The 17,968-nt window shown below is 28.4% G+C and overlaps 2 protein-coding genes across 4 annotated transcripts in view; one reads left to right on the top strand and one right to left on the bottom strand.

The window, feature by feature from the left end:
- Window positions 1-17,968, top strand: part of LOC142327996 (uncharacterized) — a 69,945-nt gene that overhangs the window by 47,353 nt on the left and 4,624 nt on the right. Inside the window, exon 5 of one of the 2 annotated variants that reach the window (XR_012757144.1) lies at window positions 6,178-6,341. The exons of the other annotated variant lie outside the window; for it this stretch is intronic. The gene's annotated coding sequence lies outside the window, so the exon portion shown is untranslated. Of the gene's footprint in view, window positions 1-6,177; window positions 6,342-17,968 lie in introns of those variants that run through there. 2 annotated transcript variants of the gene reach the window in all.
- sick (sickie) overlaps window positions 9,857-17,968 on the bottom strand; it is a 944,125-nt gene continuing 936,013 nt past the window's right edge. For both annotated transcript variants that reach the window (XM_075371421.1, XM_075371422.1), the window contains 4 exons: window positions 17,167-17,389; window positions 16,764-16,881; window positions 16,498-16,626; window positions 9,857-12,888 (listed from right to left, as the gene is read on the bottom strand). In XM_075371421.1, the coding sequence (XP_075227536.1) occupies window positions 16,504-16,626; window positions 16,764-16,881; window positions 17,167-17,389 (464 nt within the window). In that variant the 3' untranslated portion in view covers window positions 9,857-12,888; window positions 16,498-16,503. The remainder of the gene's footprint in view (window positions 12,889-16,497; window positions 16,627-16,763; window positions 16,882-17,166; window positions 17,390-17,968) is intronic.

The following is a 17,968-nucleotide window of genomic DNA, read 5'->3' as shown; positions in this document are numbered from 1 at the left end:
TATTTTTATTTTGGCTGTCGATATTGGATTGTCAAAAGTTAAAAAACTATGGCCATAGTGAATAAAAATCAGTAATTACTGGACAAGTATAACAAATACTGATTAAGTATAATAAATACTGCGATCTTTGTGAATAAACATTTGCTATTACCGATCAGTAATTACTGAAAGAAATCAGTAGTTGCGTGTAGTGTAGAGAATATATTCAGTATTTACTTATATGATTCACATCTCATGGACCTGTGTCAACACGTTCATTACCAAGCTGATCTGGTACCACCTTTTAGTCAGTGGATTTTTGTTGCTAAAGTTATTCATATTTGTAATTAGTTCATCCTGCTCGGCCAAAAATGTCTAGTGATAACGAAACATAAGAGTAGTGAAACTCAGTTTGATATAACAAAAGCTGAATGCAGTAGAGCTGCATGTATTAATGCTCTTAAGAAGAATTCAGTTGTATTGAACAGGTCATTGGTCATTACCCTCAAAAGAACAGGCCTGGAAAGAAATAAAAATGAGTATGAGAAAAGTATTGGTGAAACAATCTCCTTTGAAAAGCCTAAGAGGATCTTAAATAACCTAAGAACGGAAATAAAAAAAAAAGATTGATAAAAAAGCTACCGGTAACAAAACTATCAATATTAAAATATGGGAGAAAGATTTCATTGAACTGCTGGAAAAATATGAGAACCCAACTGTAAATAAAATACCTGGTGCGATTACAGTTGCCATTGTCACAAAACAGCCAAAGCGTGACTCTAGCACTGCACATGCAGAAACATCACCTTCAAATAGCATATTGGCTGAAAGTACCGACCAACTTTCAGACTCTGCAAGAGCAATCCATAGAAAAAAAAGAAACAGTTTTGAGACAGACAAATCGGCTGCTTTGTCCACTGCTGAATTGCAGCAACTTGTTTTTATCGAACAACTGGCCTTGATAAGAACCCAACAAAAAGGACCGGACTTGAAACTGGAACAATTGCAGAATGAAATAGAAAATAACAAACTCAAGCAATAGATGGAGAAATAAATTTCTTTTTATCAGAATTTGTCGTCCTGAATTAATTTATTAAATAAATGTTTTATTGTTGTCATTTAAGTATAGAAATAAAGAACATTCCTGTACCACCTTTCCTGCCTAAAAAAATAATGATAATTTAATATATTTTACATGAAAATGCCCCCAAAAAAAAGTAAAAGTAAAAGTATATACAGGCTTCTGTGCACCTCAGTAACAGGTGTTATCGAGGTTAGTGATGTACAGACGTACAGATCTGGTCAACCTAACCAAACCTGTACATTAAATTTTTCCTTGTTTCTTTCTTCATTTTTAATATTTATTAGATATTCTTTTATTTTATTAAATTAAGAGATAAAATTATACAGAACAAATTGAATGAATAAGATTTACAAAATAATGTTACAATTTAAATTATTTGTTGCAAAATTACCAACACTTCATTTCTCTTTGCTTGACCTCTTCATCGTAGCTCTAATTCTGTGATGTCGATTTCAGCGTTTTCATAATCCTCTTCATATTCATTTTCTTGATATCGGCCTTCTTCTGTATTAAAAGTATCATTACGCATTTTCTCTATATTGTGCAACGTGGTACAAGCAACAACAATCTTAGGAATTGTTTTTCAATTTCACTCGAATTAGATTGCCATGGGGAATCGCATTTTTATTTGACCGAATACTCTCTCTATGGTGAATCTTTCTTTAGCATGGATTTTATTAAAAATCATCCTTTCTTCTCGTTTGTGGTGGACTAAATGGAGTAAGCAGCCAGGGGGCCATCCCATAACCACTATCTGCCAAAAGGCAAATAGCACCATTTAATTTGGATACTTCTTTGCAAATACTGCCTGGCCATTCTGCTTAACGCTCGTTATTTTCTCTTCTGCATTGCAGGTGAATTGCACATTAAGGCTTACATAGCCCTTCCTGTTTATGTAGGAATCACCAAATGCTTTTAGTTTTCTAATCTCTATGCGAGTGCAATCAACTGCTCCGATAACACTTAGCATTTTAAACAGGTTACTCCATTTCTCTCTAGCTTCTGCAACTTCATCCGTGGTTTGAGGGAAATGAATCCAATCGTTAGCTTTACAAGTAACTTTCTCAAGAACATCATTAAATATTTTAATAACTGTAGTTCTATAGATACCAAAATCTTTGGCAACATCATCTTGGAATCCCAGATCTGATATGTATCTAAGAAATACTTCCATCTTGCGTTGTGGACTAACAGCACCACCTCTAGTTTCATTACTTTCTTTTAAGAATAAAGTTTTAAGTACTGTACCACCTCCCGGTCAAAACGAACCAGTTCCCTGTATCTATCGTCACTTAAATATTTACGTTCCCTAAAGTTTTTAGTTTTACGTACTCTCATAAAAACAGCCATGTTTCTCTATCTGTATAAATTTTCAGTATGGGTCTTGGATTACTTAAAAATTATTCAGTAATTACTGATGGTTTTATTCACGTCTTATCCAGTAAGTACTGAAAAAAAAAATCAGTAATTGTGTGTAGTTTCAATAAATACTGAATAAGTAAAAGAAATAGTGACGAAAGTAATTATGTAAAAAAATAACTTGCTCTTTATTCACTTACACTTCAGTATTCACTGATGAAAAGATCAGTATAATTACTGATTTTTATTCAATTAACCCTATGCCTTCAAGAAAGAGAAACAACCTTTATTATTATTATTTAGTCTGCTAAAAGAATGAGAGTATCTCAATCTTCTGAAACTGTAGAAGTATGTGATTCTCACTTAGCTGCTGACTATTACTACACCTAAGACTTGAGCTGTAGCTTTACCTACAGCAGAAGCGTATTAAGCTTCTACATCAAGAACGACACAAATAATGAAAGAAAGAGTGCTTTTCAGGCTCTAAATTATTATTATTTATCAGTATTAATCTCACAACCATGACGATAAAGAAAACAGCAGAGGTCCAGATGGAAGGGCGAACAAAGCGAGTCCTGACCAGCTAGTATTTTATAAAGAGCCAATTTTTCTAACAAATTAATTGGCAAAGGAGAGGATTCTTTTTATTATATAAAAAAGAATTTTGGCAATGTGTTAAATAAATTTTATAAGAAAAATAACAATTATGACAAATTAATAACATTTATTGTATTGTCAACAACTGTGGCATCAATATATATATTTATATATATAAACTTAATTTCACACATAAATTATACATACATATATGTATGTGTGTGTTAATACAAAAAAAAAAATATTAACTGATACTGAAATATTATCTCTACAATATTAAATTAAATTAATATACATATATATATCATTTATTATACACATTAAAATTTAATTTACACATTTTGTTCATTCAAAATATTCGAATAAATATATTAATATAAAAAAAAGAAAAAATATTTATAAATTTCATTGAACAATTTTTTTTTTGCAGCTAAAAAATACGCCATAAAAATGTTAACAGTACATTTATTTATTGTAATATAACAGTATTTTTAGTAAGAAAAAGCACACTATATACAAAGCTGACTAGGTAGGCACTGCTATACATAAGTACAATTTAAAAAAAGAATACAGAAACAACAGGCATGCTTATTAATCTGAAAATTTTATTTCGCTTATTATTTTATTAAAAATAAATTATTTACATAGTTTAAATAAATTCTAAACCAAACAAACCACATAACTTAAATCAATTTTGAGGGTAGTTTTTAGACAAGCAATATATTTTACATAAAAAGCTTTACATTAAGCTATACGAATATAATAATATTTCTGTGGCATTCTGAAATTTATACAGCAACTGTTATTGTTCCTACTTACCATTTACTTTAGTTTACTTTTATATTTCATTAATAAATCATTATTTTATACATATCTACAAAATTTTTCTATGAATACATATTTCTTAAAGGAAATATCATGTGATAAAGAACACATGATAGAATTATTAACTGTTATAATATGTGTAATCAGACTAAAAAAAAAAGTTTTATTTCAATTAGAAAAAGTACTTAGCCCTTTCTAAATTAAAAAAAATACATTTAAGAGGTATACAGCTCTTCCCACTATGATATAAAATCTATTAATTTATCACAGAGGTCTCAAACCATGAATTGCGGCTGAATGTTGACTAAGCCAATAAGTGGTAGCTGTTAATTTTTTTAAAAAGTAGTTCTTTCATGATGAAGGATAATACTAATAGTTTTCGTTGGACTAATGCAGAATCATTCTAAGAGAGAAAAGGAATCTGGCTAGTATTATTTGAAATAGCTAATGGCAGCAATGGTTAAGTCAAATCAGTCAGGAGAAATAACCATAGCCATAAATATCTCTACACACCTGTACAACAGGTTTTGGAAATACAATATACATGAAATCATGGGTGGGGCTCTAATAAGTATCTTGGTTCAAAATATAGTCTAGGGCAACAAATTTGAAGTAGAGGAGGAGATACATACAATATAGGCAGGCAGGACACTCCCAAAGTCACATAGGAACATGAAAAAGCGATCAAGTTGTTCTAATCGCCAGTTCTGATCATACTTTATACTTTATGTTTTCAAGGATGCTTAATCTGAATCTGAAGTCAATTTGATCTAAAATTGGGGGAACATAGTGCAAAATGCATTTTTAATCAAAAATGCAAAATAAAAATTATGTTTTTTGTGTTCAACTCACAATATCTCGAGACAAATATCAATATTTCTCTTTGAAATTTTTTATATAAATTTAAAGCAATTTTTCAAAAATAAAGACCTGATCAAAATTTCCACAGCATTTAACGGCTGAGCTTATAATTTTTTGAAAATTGTTAGGGCATTTTCATAAGTTTGCACATTCAATTGCAAAGTTGAGACAAAGTTTCAAATTTAAATTTTTTTAAATTTTCTATAACTTTTTTCTATGGCATATTAAGAGCTGAAACTTTCTGAAAAATCTTTTCATATCTTAAACTTTAATACTTTACAGATAAAATTTTTAATTTTGAAACTTTGTTACTCAACTTTTGCAATTGAATGTGCAAACTCATGAAAATGCAAGAAAAATTTTCAAAAAATTATAATACTCGGCTGGAAAATGCTTTGGAAATTTTGGTTGGGTCTTGATTTTTGAAGAATTGCTTGAGGTTATCATAAAAATTTCAAAGAGAAATACTAGTATTTGACCATGATATCGTGAGTTAAACGTAAAAAAAATACATTAAAATTTTTATTTCACATTTTTGACTATGTTCCTCCAATTTTAGATCAAATTAGACTTCAAATTTGGATTCACTATCCTCTATAACATAAAGTAACATAAAATGAACAATTAAAATAATTTTGATCGCTACCACATCGCTTTGGAGGTGGTTCCTGCTTATCTAATATAGGGAAAGGAAGAAAATAGTAACTATAAAACGTATATGTGACTGATGCATAGGCTGTTAAAATTGTGGGCAAGGAGATTTAATTAAATTAAATTTAGTTTAATTAAAAAATGATGGCATACATAACATAAAAAAAATAATTAGTTTTTTTTTAACTATTAAAGAATACAAAGAAGTATCATGTCATGTGCACGAATGTACATGCAATTCATGTATGTACGTCATTCATATACATCGGTTAACTTCCTAGGGCGACTATACCAGTCATTGTTAACACATCAACTTAACTGAAGTACCTAAAACCTAAATCTCTATAATTTCATTTGAATATACCTTAGGAAACAACTCAAAAATATGAAATTTTTCTTAAAAAGTATACAATTAATATAAATTATAACTAATAATTGTACTTATAATAATATAGAATATAATCGCAATCAATATATAATAAAAAAAAAAAAAAAATCTTGTTAAATCTAAGCTAATACTTGTAACTTTACCTTAATTCTATTGTCATTTGCTCATCCATAAGTATGTTTTAATTTTAAATAATTAAAATAATTTTAATGAAAATCCTACCATACACTTCAACAATTAATTTTAAGATCCAGAACTTTTCAGATCAGATGAAAGGTATTACCACTCCCACCACAGAGGTCAACAAACAATAATAATAACAAGAAATAGTTGGAAAGTGTATACATACATATTAAAAAAAAAACCTCACTAAAATTAATACATAAATATATAACAAATTTATTTTGGCATTAAGAATTTTTTTTTATTACAGGTATAATATAATTCTAGGATAACAGTTCAATGAGCAAAAACCTTTAAATATAAATGTATGCAATTGAAAGGCCAAATATAAGGCTGAGATTAATGTATAAATATATAATAAAATCTTAAGTAATGTAAAAACTTATATTTATATAAGCAATATACATAATAAATCAATTAAAAAAGAATTTGTTTTTTTTACATTATGATTAAAAACACCTTTTACCTTATAAAAACCTTATATCTTACAAATCTTATTACATATAATCCTTTCCAAAAGAAGAATTAAATAAATATAAATAGTATAAAATATTATACAAATGCCTGGAAGATAAGTATTTATTGTTGTCTTTACACACACAACCTGTAAATTGCAATTAAAATTGTTCATCTTAGAACTTTTTAATCGTTAACTACAATAAATTCCTTAAAGTTTTTTAAACTAAATTCTATGGACTAAATTTATCTGCACTATTATATATTTAGAAAAAGTATATAAAAAACTTATTTATATTTTTCCTTTCAATATTTTATTTATTTTTAGTATATTCTATTACAGTCTACTAATGATGATGTAATTGCATTATGATTTTTTTTTAAATACAGGCAGCATGGCTAGAAAGCTCTTTTACATTATAATACATTAATAAACTTGTAAATCATACTGAAAGAAATATTATATAACACACTAATGTTAGCAAACATTAGAATGTATATAATATACTAGTGTTTCAAATGAATTTATGTAATTACTTAATTTATCTTTGGTATATATTACAAAATATAATGTAATGATAAAAAAACAATAACAGTAGACTAACTCCAATATATGACCTAAATTGAATTGGTTTAAATTTGCTTATTCAAAGGATAGCATTTATGTAAATCAATTATTTATTATAAGTAATTTATCACCTAGATCAATAATATATGGAACTATATAATTTGTCATGATAGTTTACAAAATATTTTTATATATACGCATTTGGTTTAGCAACTTAGTATTTCTATACTAGAAAATTGGAATAAATTATCCGAATAAAATTACTGTACACCTTTGATATTTACAATGCTAAAGAAATGTTTTTTTTTTTTTTTTTTTAGATTTATGCATTGTTTATAAGTATAAGGTTCTACATGGTGTAAAAAAATCTTATTTATAATTTAAGTGAATCGATATATAAATAAATAGATACAAACAAAAACTAAACAGACTTAAGCATTTAAGATGAACACCAACCTTTAAGGATGCATAACCCTGGTATACTACAGGGCTATTTTTAATTAATTCTTACAATCAGAAAAATATTTAATTTTCTAACAAAAACAGAAGAAAAATTACTTTCATCATATTATTTTCACCATTCTTGACTATTATTATTTATAACAAAGTTGTCGGGAGTTAAGAAATTCAAGGATTCACAAAATTATGACATTTATTATTTTAAGAAAAAACATATAAACCTAATATTTTCATTTTCAGCTCTTTTTCATTACATTAATTTTTTTATTTATTTATTAACCAACTCTATGGCTATCATAATTAAACAAAATAACAATGAAAAAATATTTTCCTTTTTTTTAATAGGCATTAATAGCAATTGTCATTATTACAAAATATTAATATTACCCAATAAAAGTACTTCTTCACCTAGCATATGTTCAACTTAGATGATTTATGGAAACCAATTTATTAAATGTCATTTCCTGACAATGGTATTTTATTCTTACTTTAAACCTTTAATTTTCAAAGTGCTAAGTGCTTATATAAATTGGTCAATAGATTAAGCAAACATTAATTATACAAGGATCCAGCCGTTTATAATCTTGCCCAGTTCCCAATAGATTCTACCTAAATAATAAATGTCTTCTGATCTTTCCTTAACTGTTGATGAAACATTTCTACTATCGCTACTGCGCAGGCATCTTATGGCTGACTAGGCACTTCCACCTTCCATACATATCTTGAAACAGGCCAATGATTTTTTAAGAGAACTGATCTTTTTGCTAGCTTGCAATAATGACTGAAATGCCAATTGGATGACCCAAGACCAAAACTTAAAATTAACATGTGCATCACTGACAGTACTGCCAATGTACAAAAAAAATCAACTCAATTGATGAAATACAGTGTTTCCCTTTGAAGGGAACCTTCAAAGAATATTCAAGAATGATACAGAATATTCTATCTGTATACTTGAAATTAATTTAGTGATACAAAATACAATAAACTATTAATTAAAATACAAGTTTTTAAAAACTACTTCATTATTAGAGTATCACCAATTTATATTTATTCTGGTTTAATTTTCTGTTTAATATAATCATTTATTTTATTTGGTTCAAATAGGACAGATTAAAAGAGTGTCTACTGTATTTTTATACATTCTTATTACCTTTAACATTCTGATTCTGTTAATATGTCACTGCTACATCAGATGGTTATCCTTGACTTTTAACTGCTGGGTTTATCTTTGCTGAGTTTTAATGGTAACTTACAAAATTGTCCTAATGGTTTACAGTTTTTTTAATTCTTTTTTTTATAATTTTTTGTATAAAAGATGACATTTTTATACATATATAAAACCAAAAAAAAATGATAAGCAACCTGACATGAGACAAAAGTCACTCCTGAGACTGGCATTGTCATTTTCAAGCATTTTATGCCAAAAAGATCGGCTGACTATACTGTGAACACTATTAATCTGAACGAAAGCAGCTATATCTCTTGTACCTCAGTTGCATCACAGCCATCACTGAGAGTGACAAGTGTTAAGCAACATAACACTGTACACCGCCTTCTGTTGAGAAACAATTATCATATAGATTACCTCTACTCATAATGGATAAACAAAATAAATACATTTGTTTACAAAAGAGAAAAGGCAACAGTGAGAATATTCATGTATAACAATGATAAAAAGCTTGTGTTCAAGGCAATTGAAATATTCATACAGATACCAAATTCTAGGTTAATGGTGTTTAACAATTATGAATAACCCAATCCATTTTCTAAATCTCTTACCATAAATTACACAAGTTGTTTAATTATTTTTTTCAAAAAATTTTGAACAATCATATTTGGAATCATTTGTTACCAAATGATGGCAAATATTCATGGATTAAACACTATGAACATATCTGAATCTTTTGAAACATTCAATCAATATTCTAAATAGAATTTCATATCACTGAATAATAGGATTTTCATAAATACACGATATAAAATGTTTAATCTATGCAATTGCACAGTTAATGCCCAAACCAATGTTGCCAAGCTGAAGATTAGGGAAGTCGGGTTACACATATTCATCTTATAGCCAATTATATAATAAGAGATTGGAGATGTGGTTAGCACCATTATTGATTACTCTTTGCTTGATTGTCAATAAAGATACTGTTTAGTCAGGAGTCATTCAAAAAGTTATAAAAGTACCAAACTAAAATGGGTCAGAATCAGCAGTTACAGAATAATATAATTAATAATTTTTTTTTTAATAAAAAAAAACCGATGAGATTTTCAGCGATATAAAAATAACCATCCTCTTAGCAGAGAAACATAAAATTCAAATAAAATGAGGATCATTATTTACACAATAATTCTCAATTCACTACAGATAGAAATAAAACATAACTTTCTGTTTTGTAGTTTTCTGTTGGTACAAAAAAAATCTTTTAAAAGACACATGTTCACAAATAACATATTTAATAAATCTCTTAAATGTAGATTAACATAAATTTAAAGTTTAGCTTCAATGCATTTAACTGTAATGATACAAATAGTTTTTATAGTTAAAATGGTTGGATATTAATTAACTGTACACGTAATAAAAATTATTTAATTACACTTACACTATAACATACACTTTGTACTTATCTGTAATAAATATAGATATATTATTATAATATTGTACAGAAATGTAAAACATTTATTCACATAATTCTTCCATTATCTACGCAGACATTATCCAAATAACACAGTAGTCATTAGTCCAGGGAAAATATTTTTAAAAATTAATTCAAAATTTAAAATTACATTAATTATTTGTTACAACTGAAAAAAGTAAAAGATAATTCTGAAAGTTTTCTGGAAGAACATAATTTTCTTAAAAAAATGCCTTTAAGAGTATTTTTAATTTTCTATACAAATAATTTTGTTTGCAATTTGAAAAAATTGTGAATTTAGGTAGAAAATTAGTCTTAAAAAATAACTAATAAATTTATCTACTCAAAATAATTCAGAAATATTTTTTTCTATAAATAATTTTAACCAAAGACAGAACATTTAGAAAAAGGATGTACTTTTACATTATATTAACATATAAATATTCCATAAATTAAGAAAAATCAGATTTTTTTAATTTCCTCTCAATTTCACATGTAATCAAAAAATACCCCCCTACAAATAATTAAAAACAATTTTAAATTATATATATATATTTTTTTTTTGCATGCTTGGGGAATTTCATATACTCTCATCTTATTTCCTGTAAGTGATAGAAATATAATAGATCATAAACAAAAAACATTTAGAAAAATAATTAATATACAGAAAAGGATATACAGACAAGAAGACTATAACAATTATGATTAAACATTTCACAAATCATTAACTGTAATTCATGTTCTTCAATACGAACTTTAGAGAAATAAGTTTAGTGTTTAGAATGTTTTTCAGTAAATAACTGTAACAAATTAATGTGAATTTTAATTTTTTAGTATTATATATAATTCCTGGGCTGATTATTAATAATTCTCAGATCTATAATCTTAATTATGACAGTATACTATTAGTTTTACTATTTTTTCAATTAACAATAAATTACGTATAAATACTTCATCATATAAATCAATAACAGTATAAAAAGCTAAATACAAGCACAAATAAATGTATAAAGTTCATAAAATTTATTGTTTAACTGAAGAATTTGGGACTATTTAAGAGTCCGACTATGATTAATTTTATAATTAAAAATATTAACACTCTCATTGCTGCTATTACAAACAAAATATCTATCCCAGTGCTACTTATATATATATATTTTGTATTTATTTATGCTGCTATTTTCTGGAGCACACTTTTATCCAAAATAACCTAAAACAATTAGTAAAATGGCATCCATATGGCATATGTTATGCAATGACAACATAACAGCACTACCTATGCTGTCATTACAGCATATTCAAAGGTTTCTTACTTTACATCATTTACCTTTCTCACTTATTATCTTTTTTTATGAATTTTGCTAATTTAGCACATATTGTTCTAACTGTGTGAAAAATATAATGATTTAAGGTATATATTTAATTTTAATCATGGAAATAATAAATAATCAACAAGATAATTACAACTTAATGTACATATTTTATTTTTTACATAACGTAATTTTAATTAGTAAATCAAATAAAAGTTTGAAGAGAAATACATGAACCTTTACAAAGGAATGCTGGATATAGTACAATTTAGAAAAAACAGAAAAAGCAAACTAAAAAGAATGAAAACTTATTAATACCTAAACCACAAAGAACAGTCATACTCTGTGCAAAAACCTTAAAACAACAAAAAACTTTGCTGCCACGAAATGGAAGTGAAGGAAAAATGGAGCCAGTTTAATATGACCAGGCTATGACAACTGCACTGATAGTGTTAATAAAAATTTAAAAAAAAATCAATACATATTGAATTTACTTTCTTTGTTAATATAATCCCTCTTAACATCTTAAGGCTACAATGTTTGTTAATGATGAAAGAATATTATTTAACAGAAGTTTAACACAAACAAATGAACTACCTAATCATAAACTTTGGCCTGATTTTATGTATGTATATATATATATGTGTGTGTGTGTGTGATAAATTTTATCCATTTATCACACAACTGATAAATGGATAAAATTAAATAATAGATTACAATTATAACAATATTAATTGTACATAATAATACTGAAAGTACTAGTGAAAAATTGTATTCATAGAAGTTTGTTTGATAATTTCACTATATATAATTCTTTGGTTAAATGATAACTTTATAATAATGGGTTTATAATCAGGGGAGAAAAATTAAAAAAATTTGCTTATATGAAACAAATAATGTTAATGAAAATCCTAAAGAGTTATAAAGAATATCAGTCTAACAACTGATTAACAGTTGCTGCATAAGGCCAAGCATAGCAGACATGTAAAGGTTGTTCAAAATGAGTCAACATTAGAACTAAATGTAAAAAGTTTTTAAAAATAAGAATTATCACAAATTAAAAAAAAAAATAAAACTTAGAAGAAATCTTCATTTTCTTTCTTAGAAGATTATGCACTGCTGCTTTTATTATTAATGAACCCCTATCAAAATATTTACCCAACACAATCATAGAATTTGGTTAGAAATTGTTAATTATATTTAGTCAGCCAGTATGCATATATTTCAGCATACTATTAAATATTATTATTTTCTAACATTACAGCTATATCATATAGTTTTCTAAAAGTCATAAAGTTAAATAACTAACAATAAATAATATTCATGTAAAGATATAATAATTACTTTATGTAGTTATCTGTAACGGTTGAGGTTACACTTTTATATATTTTTTTTCTTCTTTTTATACCTACCTCCTTGCACACATTAATTACCATTTAATTACAATTTGAAAGACTAATAAATGTGAAGGTTGAAGGTAGTTCTATAATTTTGCAATTTTAAATTCACTGTAGTTTTTACAATACCTATAATAAAATAAATAAAATAAAATTAATTCATTCACCCACTGAATAGAATTTATAAAAAATGATATGGTTTTTTTTTAACAATGAATTACTTAAGATATGATAATGTGCAATGAAAACTTTTAAGTGAAGTATTTACCAAAATTCTACCATACGCATCCAAGGAATGTAAAAGCAACATTGGTTATAATATAAAATTTAAAAAAATATAAAACTAAGAAAATGTATTATTTCTTTAATTATAAACGTCAAGATTTTTTTTCCATTCATTGATAACTGAAAATGGAGAGGAGTTAAGTTAATAAAATCGGGGAGAAATTTTTCCTACAGTGAATGAAGATAAAACAGTATATTACTAAAAGTTAGAAAGCCAAAGATGAAGAGGAAATCCCAATTAAGAGAAATCTGGTGGAGGATGACTAATAGAGGGGATATAGAAACACTCATATTCTTATATCAGATATTTTTTTCTTACACAAACAAATTTTTCATTTTTTTAACGTTTCTCATTTTATAAGTTTCCTTAAATTTCACAAAAGTATGCTATTGTTACTGGTTTTACAATCATTTGGTTATTACACGTAACAGAGTTTATTGATGCCCTTTTGCAGAGTGGTAGGAAGGAAGGTGGTCCCACTTCAAAATCAAAATGGCAGCTTCCAGCTTGGTCCTATTTTCAAGTAACTTAAATGATTTTTGAGTAGTTCAGCAGAGACAACAGTTCAAATATCAGTGAAAAAAATCACTGATGAAAAGCCAGTTCCTACAGCAGTCAGATGTTGTTTTACATCCACTTTGAATTCGATTATGGCTGAACAGACACCATATAGAAGTAAGCAGCAGTGCTTCCAACTTTTATTCACAAATTTTTGGGTCAAATTCTAGACAGACTTGCATATTCTGCATTCTACAATTTTTTATATCATATTCCCCACGCACAAGCTTCAAAATTATGAGAAAAATTAACCATTAAAAAAACTAAAATTTTCTATAAAATGTTGTATTCTGAAGTACATAGTCTATACAAAAAGTTCCAGAGCAAGGCTACATATTTAAGTTTCTAAATAGTCTCCCTTTAATGTAATAAACATAAATTTGTTATAAAGGTCGTCTCAAAAGCCTTAGAGAAGTCTTCTTTTTGAATCACTTTAAAATGATTGTAACATCCTAAGATAATTGTAATATTTTAGCAACTATTGACTTATAATGCTGCCCTTTCATGGACATCCTGACCCCTTAGGGGAAGACACCCTTCGCCAACCCCTCCATTTCAAGCCCTTATGGGCTTTACCACAGGTCATCTTCGAAACCTCAGCTTCTGAAATATTCCAGTCTGCCTCAGCCAGGATGCCACCAATGCAAATGCCATGAGTGACATTCTCATTGGTGTAGTACTATTTAATGAACTCAAAACAAAACACATCTCATAGCGTCTTAAGCAATACTGAAAATACCCAACTAAAAAATGGAATTCAAATACCTACCCATACAAGGTAAAAGTGAGTTCAACCCACAACACGAAACATAAAAATATTACACGGAACAATACCACACAGTAACATTGAAACTAAACAAAGGACAACAACAAAAACATAATTTATAAAACAAAACATCAACAAAAACAAAATAAAAGAGAAATCTAAGCAAAGCTCTAGATCCCCTCTGCAATCCTTTCCTTTGCTAAGTACACTACAAAAATCTCCACTATTGCCCATTTGGCCTGGCTCCTCTAGTTTACATGGAGATCCAACACCAACTCGATAAGATCAACCTGACAGATGGTCTCTGTACGCATTAACTCATACTTCGAGCACCCATAAAAAACATGGTAGGTGTCATCCAATTGTCCACACTGAGGACACATCCCAGAATCTACCAGGTCAAATTTCTGCAGTCTGTTCCTAAAAGCACCATGGCCGTAAAGAAATTGCATCACATATTAATTAGGATGCACCCATGAAGCGTCCTGCAAACCAACATTTGGAGAGAGATCATGCATATAATGCCCACCATTTGTCTCATCCCATCTTGTCTGTCACAAGGCATTGCCACGTTATTCAATTTTTTAAACTTTATTCGAAGTCAACTCACCGAACTTCTTAGCAGCACACCATTGCTGCTTCTCAGGTATTTTAGCCTATCTGCCCAAACAGGTGCCGTGTACAGCATAATAGCCTTGCACACGCCTTTATAAAGGATGCTTATGGTCTTAAAGTTAAGACCCCAATCAGGATTGACCACACATTGCATACTGAAGAAGGCAAACAGGTGCTGTGTACAGCATAATAGCCTTGCACACGCCTTTATAAAGGATGCTTATGGTCTTAAAGTTAAGACCCCAATCAGGATTGACCATACATTGCATACTGAAGAAGGCATTTCAGGCCCTCTCTGTGATATATTGAAGGTGCTTCTTAAATTGTTGTTTCTCATCAAGAAACGCCCCAAAGTACCTTTGAACCTGAACATACTTTATACGCTGGCCTGCCATCAAAACGTGGACAGGCCGACTCACTGCCAAATGGCCTTTGAAGAGCATCATCGTGGTCTTTCCCAGGCTAAATGTCATCTTGTGTTGATGACCCCACAGCTTGAGCATTCTGCAAGCCCCAGTGGCTCAGAGTTCAACCTCCCTATGCGAGCTTCCTTTGACCAGCCTTTCATGGGCAGCTTGACTGTAGGAAATAGAAAATAGTCTGCAGGGACTATATCTAGTGAGTATGGGGGTGGTTCAGCACTGTCACCAGTTTGGCCAAAAACTGCTTTACAATGATGGCTGTGTGAACTGATGCATTGTCATGAAGAAGACTACAATCCTTGGTTTTATGAAAACGCTGTCGCTTGAGATGAATTCGTTCTAATAAATGTTTCAGGACATCTTGATACACAACAGCAGTAATCAACATGTTAGACATTTTCATTGCTACAGGTGGTTACCGGGTCACCCTATAAAAAACAAGCAAACCACACGAATGAGACATAGCTTCATCACCATGTGTGGTGATTTCAATTCAATTCTGTTACACTTTTTTCAAAAAAAAAAAAAAACCAGTTTATGTTCAAATGCTGTTCCATTTTTTTTAAATTCAATAACCACAAAAATACTTTTACAGAAACATATAAAAAAACCACAAACAGCTAACCCAAACTGAATGAGCTTTGCAAGGCTTCTCTCAACAACCTCCCATGAGATTGCGCCAGTTCTGTTTTTAGTTTTATCTCTCTGAAACATTTTGTACAGACTATGAATGTAATTCTTTTTATCAAAAATGGTGTACACTTGTAATAAATTACTATCCTTTTTTGAAATTTTTCATTTTCTAGTATGCCAAATTTTTAAAGTTTTTATAAAAAATAATTCCTTTAACTTGTTTTGGAAATAATACTTTCACATATTTTCTACTCTTCTTAAAATCATTGTAATAACAGTAACTGCCAATACATGAACCCAGTAATTCCTGCTCTATGTTTTTAATAGTGATGTTTGGTGAAAGAAATATCCAAATTACTAGTTCCTAAAGTCGGTCTCTATGTTAAAGCCAGCCGATACAGAAGTCTTACATACTGTTTACAATACACAATAAAATAAACGTAAACAATAATAATTACCTGGAACTAAAGAGTAGATTCAACCCCTGAGTTGTTAATATTGTCTGAATTGTTAGTATTTGAATCAGAATCATTACTGTGGGGACTTGAATAATTTGCTGCCTCTTGAAGCCTCATCAACATATTAAGCTGTAAAAAACAAAAGGAGGAAAAATTAATAATATGCATGTTGTTATTTTTTAAACAATCAGATATTTAGAAAAAAAGAATGTTTATTAATCAAAATTTTATGAGAATAATAATTACTTATAAATAACAAATCTTACCAAAGGATCTCCATCAGTATCACTTTGAGTAGAACTTAAAGATTTAATACTGTTGCCACCAACACCCTGACTTCCACCTGCACTTTGTAAATCATACCCAACATCTTCTGGTCTTAACCTGTTGAGAAAAAGAATATTATTTATATAATAATTATCAAAGAAAAACGTTGTAAATTTAGAAGCACATTCAATAATATTAAAAAAAAGGTACATAATTGTTTTAAGTATCTGATTCAATATTGGATCATCAAATTTTGCAAATTGTCATTTTATCAAACTGAAAGGATCAAAAACAATTTAAAAAATATTTAATGGAAAAAAGGTCGTAACATAACAGAATTTCTAGAAAGCAGTTATCATAATTCATCACTATAAAATAGAAATAAATAGCTTTAAAATTTACCTTATAAGAGAATCAGCACCACCATGAATAGGTTCTTGGGTCCACGGGTATGTTTGAGTAATGAACTGACTAGGATCTTCCCATGGAGCTCTGCGCCCATATAATTGAAGTCCTTCTCTAACTGCTTCTAACAGATAAGGAACTAATGAATAATTCCACAGATCTGTAAACCATACTTGTGAACCATCACTGTCCATAGGACATGAAAGGAACAACCTTGGACCTAAAAAAAAAAATTATAAGATTTTAAATTATACAAATATGTATGAGATCACAAAATATAAAATAAAAGTAAAACAGGATCAAACTATCATATATTGATAATATAAGTGATTATTTTGATTAAAGTATTCACATCCATATTTAACTTCAATTTTAAAAAAGCTGCATGACTTTCCTTGCTAATAATACAAATTAAAAGTCAGAGCCAGAAAACAATATTTATCTTTTAGTGAGGAATAAATTTTAAGAAAAAGTTTTCTGAAAATATCCATACATAGGTTAAGCTTAACAAATTCGCTTAAGTAAATTTTTCTCTAATCTAACACCCTCCCCCACCAAATCAATAAAGGCTAAAATAATAAAATTTTTAAAATAGCTTTCTGCATTTTAGGTTTGGGGCCTATAATTAAAAAAAAGGTTGTAGACATTTCTTGAGAGCTCTAAACATGACGTGTATATAAAACTTTTAAAAATATATATATATCGATTTTAAGAGACAGGGATCGATTTAATTTTTTTTAGTTATTTATATATCCATTGTAGGTAGCAAATGCTTTAATAAGGTTTTCTCTAAAATACC

The sequence above is a fragment of the Lycorma delicatula genome, chromosome 7, assembly GCF_047948215.1.
Source record: "Lycorma delicatula isolate Av1 chromosome 7, ASM4794821v1, whole genome shotgun sequence".
Taxonomy (NCBI): Eukaryota; Metazoa; Arthropoda; class Insecta; order Hemiptera; family Fulgoridae; genus Lycorma; species Lycorma delicatula.
The sequence above is the reverse complement of the archived record's forward strand: the minus strand, read 5'-3'. Positions and strand labels throughout refer to the sequence as shown.